The sequence below is a fragment of the Rhopalosiphum padi genome, chromosome 2, assembly GCF_020882245.1.
Source record: "Rhopalosiphum padi isolate XX-2018 chromosome 2, ASM2088224v1, whole genome shotgun sequence".
NCBI lineage: Eukaryota > Metazoa > Arthropoda > Insecta > Hemiptera > Aphididae > Rhopalosiphum > Rhopalosiphum padi.
This window is the reverse complement of record NC_083598.1, coordinates 11,347,322-11,357,905: the sequence shown is the minus strand read 5'-3', so window position 1 is coordinate 11,357,905 and position 10,584 is coordinate 11,347,322. Positions and strand designations below refer to the sequence as shown.

General features: G+C 33.4%; 1 protein-coding gene across 1 annotated transcript in view; it reads left to right on the top strand.

The window, feature by feature from the left end:
- The first annotated feature begins 666 nt into the window (after positions 1-666).
- The window catches only part of LOC132919411 (protein sax-3-like), a 69,007-nt gene continuing 59,089 nt past the window's right edge, over positions 667-10,584 (top strand). The window contains exon 1 of the mRNA XM_060980997.1: positions 667-1,300. Coding sequence (XP_060836980.1) covers positions 1,219-1,300 — 82 coding nt within the window. The 5' untranslated portion in view covers positions 667-1,218. The remainder of the gene's footprint in view (positions 1,301-10,584) is intronic.

Below are 10,584 nucleotides of genomic sequence, written 5' to 3'. Positions count from 1 at the left end.
TTGTTGTATGACTACGTATGTGAACTAAAAATGGTAAGTATTGAGTGACCTGAAAGGGGCAACATTTTTGAGATTGAAACGAGTTGTTCAGAGTACAGTACAATCATAATATTATGGTAACGCTAAAAACGAGTATTTCTTATACATATTATAGGTAATAATATGCGTCTCCTAGACACAATAATAACAGATTGCGCATACGATGTGCCCGAGTGTACGACGTGAATAGAGTAATACATCGATAATATCCAAACAGTTACATTTCCGATAAATACGATCACATCCATCAGTGACTGTTTTAATTACATAAAACAATTAATTTTATTCTTTAATTTGTATATGCATTTATTTTACGAAAAGTAACATATACTATACACATATTATATAAATATATAGTGTTCGTGTTCGTCTACAATATTCACGTACGGACGTGTACAATATTTTTATAATAGTAAGTGCATAATATATATATATATTGTAAAACTGTGAAAGAAAACCGTGTGCGGTAGGGACGTTGTAATAATTTTCCCTCGCGAAAACTCGAGTACGTTCACGTCCGCCGGGGGCGCTGCCGTAATCTTCGAAGGGTGCGGGAGGGACTGCGTTGATGGTGTCGTGGACGACGACGACGACGACAACGACGCCGCCGCCACCGCGCGTCAACTATCACGAGCGCCGGGCGCCGTGGCAGTCAATACAAGACCGTCCGCGTTACGGTACAGACCTCTCATCGCCATCGCCGTCGTCGGTCGCCGCGTAACAGTGTACAGCTGTCGTGCGTTCGTGTGCGGCAAGTGCGCGCGTACAGTGTCCGTCGGGTATCGTCGTTTAACGGGGTAGAGAATAACGTCCCGACGATATACACGAAAACACTAACAATAATAATATAGTATATCAATCGGTTCCGGACAATCGACGTGACCGGAAGTGTCGTACACCACTTCCGCCAGTATAAAGTGTTTTTGTTTGTGTTTTATCAAACGTTTCCGTGGACCGCCGTGAACTATCGCCAAAGTATAAGACAAAAACATAACATAACACTGCACCGTCGTGTGTTTACACTTTTATTCGCGTGGACGTATCATGTGTTCGGAAGACGCGCCGCGGAGTTTAGTCGTCATGTCGTCGCCGTCCGACGATCGCCGACGACAATCGTGTTGAATATTATCGAGTCCACCGCTGCGGACTTTTTTCGTCTGCGCTACACGGTCCGCAGCCATGCGTCCGTCACCCGACCGCCGGCTAAACACTGCCGCCGCTGTCATCGCGGTCTGCGTCCTGGCTGTCTACGCGCCCGCAGGTGAGAATGACATTAATAATATAATAACTACAATATCGTTATGCTGCACGGCTAACTTTAATAATTAAGCCATGACCTAAGGTAACTCTGTCGGATATAATAATTATACGCGGTGAACGTGTCATACATACACACCGCCGAGTATTACACAGCGTTATGGGTTGTATTACATCGGTTAGATAGTATAAATTGTATAAAATTTTACGCGTCCACTATTTTGCACAATTGATGATAATAATAACAACAATGACAAAGGTAATAATATTATATACCTTATATTCGGTGAGGCGTATAGTTCTCAACACCTGTCGCACGTTGTAACAACTTAAATCGTTCTCCGCCTCGTCGCTATCGCATATGTTATTATGATGTACGTCATCGAACAGCATCCGAAAAACCATAATGTTCTAAATGCGAATGGCGCCCATTTTCTTTTACTCGGTAGTCTTACGGAAATGAGTTTCTAGAGATACTCTTTTTTTTTTTAAATGTTTTTTTTAGCGTTCATCTTTCGGAAACAAAAATTTAATTACATGGATATTAAAATATATCTCTGGTGCTAACTAAACGTGTCGCATGACTGTGGAATGTTCGTTAATAATGAATTATGTGTATTTCATCCATTCTGATAATACCAACGAGTTTACTAATGACTCCAGCAATTAGCGAATTCATTTGTTTCCGATATTGGAAGGATAGATACACTGCAATAATAATAATAATAATAATTATAATTATACAAAAAAATGTCAACGTAAAAATTACCATTCAAGACAAGTGACTTAAAACCAATAAATGTGTAATACTCTATTTTTAAAGGCATATATTTATTCCATTATTTGCTTCTTTTTTTTTTCTATATTTTGACTCAGATTTTTCTGGTACGTTACAGACATGGAATTTCTCGAACGCGTGATTCTTGGCTTCCCGATAAAAAGTTATCCCCCCATCCGTCCCTTAAGACCTTTGACGTGTACCTTTCATAACGCGGTAGCATATATCGTCGTCAGAGGCTTAAGTCCTCTACACTCCCCTATGCACCGTGAATGAAGTGTCCTCGTCTTCCAACCACCACCACCACCTTTACCATACTATACTCTCCATACTGTCTGTCCATACTTTCACCCTTATTTTTCATCACCACGCTTTGCTCTCCACTTTATTTTTATACCTCTCGTTCAATGCAATTAAATTACCCGAAGAAATAATTAATTTGTACTAGCTTTGAATTTAATAATAATTCAGTGTCTACCGGATTTATGCTTCATCACTCGACTATACTGAGTCGAACTGGATCTTCTTTTTAAAACTTGCATTAGTTGCATTACATTTAAATGTCTTGGCTATAAACATTTTCTGGAAAATAGTTATCATTACTAGAAATTTACCACACTGCACGTGACTTTAAGTAGACCATTACGAACTGAAAACTGTATACGTGTACGAAATGAATCTTATCAATTTTTAAAAACACGGAATCGCTAATAAATTGTCTATACAAATATAAACTCGTATTATTCAACATTTTATTTACTTGCAATCATCGTAATGATCTGCCAATGAAATTTATATTTATAAAAAATTACTTTTACGATTGTGGGCAGTAGACAACATCATTATTAATGGACTAACCCTTCAAAAAAAAAAAAAAAATATGATGTTTTTATTTTTTTTATCTTCGTGGAGTAGGTAGTATATCTCAATTAGGGTGTTCATTTTGCAAGTTTTTATCGTGTCCTATTATTGCGTGTTCATAACGCATCAATATTAAATTTCGTGATATTTTCATTAGACCTACAGCAATGAACACTGACCCATCTCACTTAAGGTAAATTATATAATACCTACGTCTGGTTTGAAACAAAATATAGACATTCGCATTTGTACACATCGTATATATATATATATAACGTATAACTAATATATCTATAAACCAATTGAGGTCTGCGGTTTACGTGTTTTATTAAACGAAAATATTAGTTCGTTCGATATATTATACATTTTGTTTCGAAATGTTTATTTTTCACTGAAATAATGGCATATCATAATCCCTTATTTTAGATTGGATATTATACAACAATGTCGTCGATTGTAATATAAGCACGTATTTTTCTATTGGGATGAAAAGGACATATTCGTTGAAATTTTAATCTCACGTTTTCACACGAATATCGAAATTTATTATTATTATGTGTATAAATATTTTTATTAACACTATCCGAGATATTATCATGTCAAAACCGGGAATATAAAATATAAACAAAGTATAACGTAACAATATTTGCGATTTTATTTTTAATGTTGTTATTGCTATTACCAATTAATTTTTACATAGGTACCTCTCCGATCGAATTATGCATTCGAATACGAGAATACGACGATATTTCGAAAATATTTGTCACAGTTATAAAATATGGTGATAATTTTGAAATAACGATTAATGATAGAATTTTTTTTTTTGCAAGTGCAATTGTATTCAGCTTCTGTGGCTGGCCTATGAAAATAATATTATTACTGCTGTAATTCGGTTTAAGTTTTTCGTCGCGCCCGGCAATTTCTGCTGTTCCGTAATCCCCGTCGCGCGTGTTTGCACTCATTAAAGGCGGTCGTGAGTTTACACGGCGAGTTATTATGTATACACACGACCGGCGGTGGAGGCTGGTGTGGCGTGGTGTGTTTTCGTATTGTCAGGTGTACAAATACCGGAGATTTCGCACGGTTAGGCAAAACACTTCCAGCCGGTTGAGTATAGCAGAGGAAGGGGTTAGGTCGGTGGTCGGGTATGTATGTGTGTGCCAAGTAATAGTGGGTGGAGAAAAAGGTCGTGGGAGGAGGAGATGTATAGAACTGGCTTGTGGGAGGCGGTGTTGGGTTATCGCGATGTTACTGCTACCGTATACGTACGGTGGATATTAATTAACGATATAGTATTTTATTATTAATTACACAACTGTAATAATAATATAACTTATACAGTTGTACACATAGAAAAGTACCTAGCTATAATATAGCATGGGGTCTTGTCGCACAAAGGTCTTTTTAACCGAATTAGGAAAACGAGAATCGTGGTCGTGTTGACGGGGTGTACGCGGGTGACACTGTCCCGTATTCAGCTAGCTGTAATCCGATGTGTTATTTAGTAAGAGCCCTTTTGGACTTTTCTGTATTTCATTTGAATCGAGATTTTCCTTTGAACTCGAACAGATAACATCCGATATAGAGAAGACATTATAGTGATTATATGCTACTACACTAACATAATGACTGTGGTACATTATATTATATATATGTATATTTATTATTTTACAACTATTTGCACCCTAATAGTATTTTGCAATCGGCTAAAATCATAATATAATATGGAAACATTAAGCATAAACTATTTATATATATATAATTGATTTTATCGAACATTTTAGCTAATTCCTATTATACGAATTTATCTATAGGTAAAGCATAAGACTACTACATGAAACGATATTTAGTGTTTGTATTAAACAAATTGAGTATATCGGTAATTTGGAAACTAAACAGGAACTATTAACGCATGTACTAAGAAGTTTAATTCATAAATTATACTAAAAAAAAAAGTGTTATAAGGTAATATTAATTTTAATTAATTTTATACCTTATTTAAATTTTTCTATTTTTTTTTTTTAAATTCAATACACCAATTAAATTATAACTTTACATTTAAAATAATATTTTTAATATATTTAAATGATAAGTTGATTTTATGTTTTGAATAATTGTATTATTCGTGTTAATAAGTTATAAGTAAGTAATATTTTATTAAACTGTTATTTGTCCTTAATAATTCACAAAACTTATAAGATTAATCAAATTTATCGATAAACTAAAGATATATTTTGATGTTCAATGTTTTTAGTTCATTAGTATTAATCAGAAGGCGAATGATTAAGGTCCCAAATAGTTTAAAGTGTCACAGAAAAGACAACTACGTTGTCTCGAGGGGACTTTCGTATTAACTTGTACGATTTAAGTTTTGGGTAAATACCATTAGTTTACATCTCGTTTCAAAACAAGTTTGATGTTTTTTCCGGTTAGTTGTCCCATAAACCGTATTGCTTAATGAACCAAAACTAGTCATTAAACTTGGTATGATACCTACAAGTCATTATGGTGGGTTACAAAACAATTTAGGATGATTCTTTTGGAATAAACATGTTTGTTTTTCGGACATATAAAATGTGATGTAAATATGATTACAAGAATAAAAAAAAACTTAAAAAATAAAACTTACCTTTAAGTCTTTATTTTTAATATTCCGACATTTTGTTTTCACTGTTATATACGTATATATATATATATATATATATATATATATATGTATCATTTATTTACCCAGCAAATAATAGCACCTAGTTGCATACACATTACGTACAAACTAAATACGGTGTTATTATAATACATTAAACGTAGAGAACGTAAACAAAGTTGTATAAAAGTTCGCCGCTGTGTGACAAGGTTCATAGATATTGGACTATCCGTTTATTAAAAGTCCCGCAACTTCGCAAAAACTTCAGCAATAAACGCCTTCTCCCCGAAGGAACATTATGCAGGCTTTTATTTTAAAATGAGCAATTTATTTTATCTTTTTTATTCTTTTATACTTTTCTCACACTGAATTCAAGTATGATTTTTCTATCTTATGACAAAAAGAAATTAAATGCTGTAAATTATTTAGGTAAGTTATATTAGTTTTAAGCAATCTTATACACAAGTTATCAGAATAATAAAATGCGATTATAGTAGATTGATGTTAAAAATGTATTTTTATTGTTTCGTATAATTTTTAAGTATTTATAATTTTTCTATAAATATTATTAAATGAAATACATTTTTATCGAATAATTATTTAAAGAGAACCAACGATTTGACTGATATAAAAATATGTTCAGTTTTAATTTTTGTGGAATTAAATACAAAATTAGTTACTAATAATATCCTTTTTTTTTTCTTTAAAATTTTATATAAATAGTGTGTTATTTAAACCAAAATATTAATAAGAAAAATTACCACTGAAATTAAAGTTATACTTTATCAAAAATGTTAAATACAAATATAATTTAATTATATGTTGAGTTGTATAATTGCCATTATAATTACTAAATGCTTGAAAACCAAAAGGTACAACTATAACACAAACTACTAATTAAGGATTCATTTAAAAACAGGTTTTTGTTGTTTTGGATCTTCATGTCAACTATTACAATGCTTAAGTTCATAAATGAAACAAAATGTCGTCTCACCCATGCAATACGTTTTATGTAAAAGTTTCAGTCACTAGTTCTGAATTTGTTTTTAAAGTTGGCTGCAAACTTTTTGATGTATTCGTATAAAATAGATGATGTACAGTACGATGTGAATTTAAATGTAATTTAAAACTCTGCAAAAGAACAATAAATTGAAATAGGTACCAAACTCGTACAACGAACCATAATATACGAGTAGTCAGACAGTTATAATTAATCGCTCAAAACAATTGAAGGGTGGATAATTGGGGAAAAACCGAACGGGATATTGATCAGAGAAATAGTTTTCATTCACAGTTTGCATACTCATATATTACTGTGTATAAACCAACTGTTCAATTATACTCCAACACTAAAACACTGGTTGAAAAGTGTATATAGTTACACAATTTTACAGTGTTTCGAATGGAAATAAAAATGTCTTAACACACTATCACATATGATGGTTGGGTATTAAAACGTAAGCACGTATAAGTAAATAATTGTAGAGGGGTCCGCGTACGTGGGCCCGGGAGCTTAAAATAAGCTATAGCAAAACTTTTGGTCCGCTTTAATTAAACTCCCAAATCCGGTCTGTCTGCCCACCTCTGTTCGGTTGCTTCTCCATACATAAATCTCGTGGTTCACATCTTCCACGAAACTACGTAATTCACGCGATAAGAAGGTGTATACGCCAAAGTCCCGGTGGAAGGCCCCATGGGAGATAGAACCACCCCTCTCAAGACCTAACCAACTCTTCTTCACCTTGTACAGGTAACAGTGTGGCTGCCATTATCATGTCACCCGTACACTGTGACAGATAAGTAAATTGTATTTCTCTTAACCTACGACGACTCTCGTGTAAGGAGATAGGGAGAGAGAGAGAGAGAGAGAGAAAGAGCGCAGGTTTTATTATATATATATATATATATATATATATTATATATGATGCAGGGTATTAAAAGTCTTAACTTGTTAGGGAGACGGACCTCATGGTTGAAGGGGGTAAACTATGATAAATCTCCCTTCGGACGGCCGACATCTAGTGTATTTTATATACCTGTATATATCGAGAGGTCTTGAGATTAATTCTCAATGTCGAAGACGAGGTAGAGGAACGTAAAGCTCTAAGGCAATACCCCTCCTCATTTTATTTCTTTTAGTTAGGACTATTGAAAGGCTCAGACCGGTAGGAATGAAAAACGAGGAATTGTTAATACTGAACGATATTAAGAAAATGTTCCAAACATAAAAAGGGAAAAGTCATTGGTAAAGTAAATGAATTGGTTTATATATATATAATAATATGACTTTAAAAGTGTTGCTTGATATAAATTAAGTCCTTACATTGTATTTTTATTCGAAACACTGATTTAAATTTCGTTCGTGAGTATAGTACATTAACAAATAACATAAAACACATAAAACACGTATTACAAAATGTATTATTTTTATTTTATACTTAAATTTTTCTTAGTTTATGAAAAAAAGACTTATGTACTTTCAATATTTACATTTTAACAAAGCAAATAATATATTAATATTTTGTTCAATATAAATCTACAAAAATGAAGTATAATATTATTTGTTATATCTACCTATAATAGTTAACAATAATATCATTAATTAAACAAATTATTATAATATAGGTACTTAGTTAAATATAAAGTCAGCTAATGAAAAATAAAGTAAATCAAAATTCAAAAAGTCAAAATATTTTATTGAGAAACAAACTAAAAGTGAAAACATTTTATTTGCATTATTTTGAAAGTTTGTTTAATAGCTGTCATCATCGATGGCAATAAGTGTAATATTCGGTGGTATAGGCCATTATAGTTATTTATGCGTCACGTTTATAAGATGATTCTCGGTAAACGTTTCGATGACTAAAATCAACAACCAACACTCGACATTATATTTTGATTATCTACACTTAATAAAGTATGGGTGAGTCATTAAAAAACTATATTTGTGTAGTTTGTGAGAGAAAATGACTCGAAACAATTTGTTGACATCGTGGAGAAACCACGTCCCAGCATTATGAAAATGAAATCACATGGACTTATAACGCGTGACAACATTGGTAAAACCTGTGAGGGTTCTGATTTACCAGAGAATATATTATTCATGTTCAAAAATTGATGACTCGACAATTTGGATATTAAATTAACGTTGGAAGTATGTTAAATGTATAAAACATATTCCTAACAAATATGAAAACGTAACAATATTGATAGAAAACAGCTGCTGATATCTACTTATCAGAAGTATAAGTATGCTTATTGGACAATATGTATTGTAGAGCACCTAAATATATCTAGTCACTGCAGTTGGCGACGCGCTTAATCGAAATAGAAACGAAAGACAAAGGTGTCGGACTGCCGGTAATAAATAACCGCGTGACGGTCAGAAGTGAAGTGTTCGGGGTAAAGGGAAAGATAGGCAAGGATATCTGTGAATGGAGGACCCGGAACACACGACACTTGTCCCCGGAACCCTACACGTCCTTTACGACCGTCGCCGTGGTGCACACTGTCCAAACGCGCGGGACCTATTAATAAATAACGGTTTGCCACTTAAGTTTAACCGGACATCCATTTCCGGTGGATGAGGGTATGGTGCAGTGTGTGGTTGTCCACCGCGTGCCATGTGTATCGCGAAAAACTCTTCTCTTCGGGGTCGACCATTACCGAAATTGTAATCGACTAGGGGTCGGCTTGCAGTGACGGTGGTGGGCCGTCGCGCATCGGACGAGTGTAGATGAAAAGGAGGAGAAGAAAAAAACTACAAAAACCGGCAAAACTTTTGCGACGCGTATCGGTCGCAAAACGACGACGTCCGGCTGCCTAACTTTTATACGGTTCACGGGTCTCTACGTTTGTCGTGAATATATATATATATATAGGTGTGCGCGTTTTATATTATACGCAATGATATAGATAAAAGTTTCCGTTCGATTGCGAATGATGAAAGTGTCCAAACGGAGAGATTTATTCGACGAGGGATAAAGTTTACGCGGTACAGGTGCTCTGTCACGTCGAATCGCATGAATTGTTTTTCTTTTGTTTTGTTTTTTTTTCAGTTTGTCTTCGTCGGTTTGTTTGTCTTTTGTCGATAGATTTTCTGAGATGTTCGAAACGAAAGACTGACGAGCAAAAAAAAAAAAAAATAAAAAACTTTAAACGAATACACATATTATTAAATCGAAACTCACATGGTCCTATTATGGGGTATAGGTAGTTAAGGATACGTCCTGCAGTGGAGTAGTGGCACGTTGAATAAGTTTTATGTGTTATAGGTGCGTGTGGTGGCGCCTTTGAATGAGGACATGCCACCGATATGAGAACAATCCGCTACTTGGAAAGACGTGTCACACGTGTGCTCTGTCGTATGAAAAAAGATATACACACGTCACACACACACACACACACACACACACACATACACACACACACACACATATGTATATATAATATACGTACAACGTTTTAATGGATATTAAATTTTATATTCTCCGTTTCAGACAACGCACGTGTGGTTATAGTAATTCGTTTGTAATCCGTATCGTAGTTTTCAATCTCCTCGGTCCTTACTGTATATTATATATAGTATAATATAATATTATGTATCACGAATATTTTTTAAGTGATATAATTTAAAAAAAAAATACCCAAAAACATAATTGACGAAGATAAAAAATGTACATGGTAGATAAATTAAAGATTATCATTGAAAAGAAAAAAAAACTGAAACAATTTTATAGAAAAAACTTAATTACTATAAAGCAATACGTCAAAAAAATATAATAAATATTTTCATTTTTTATTTAATTTTTTTGGTTTTTTTAAATTGTTTTAATATTTTTTTTGTATCATAATTTATTTATTATAGCATTATTATGGCTTTTATTTTAGTATGCGTGTAATTTAATCAAACACAAGGCAACCGTTCAAAAACAAATCGTCTTAATTATTATGTGAAATCGATGCCACGGAGCAATGTAATAATAAATAATAATTATAGTCGTTC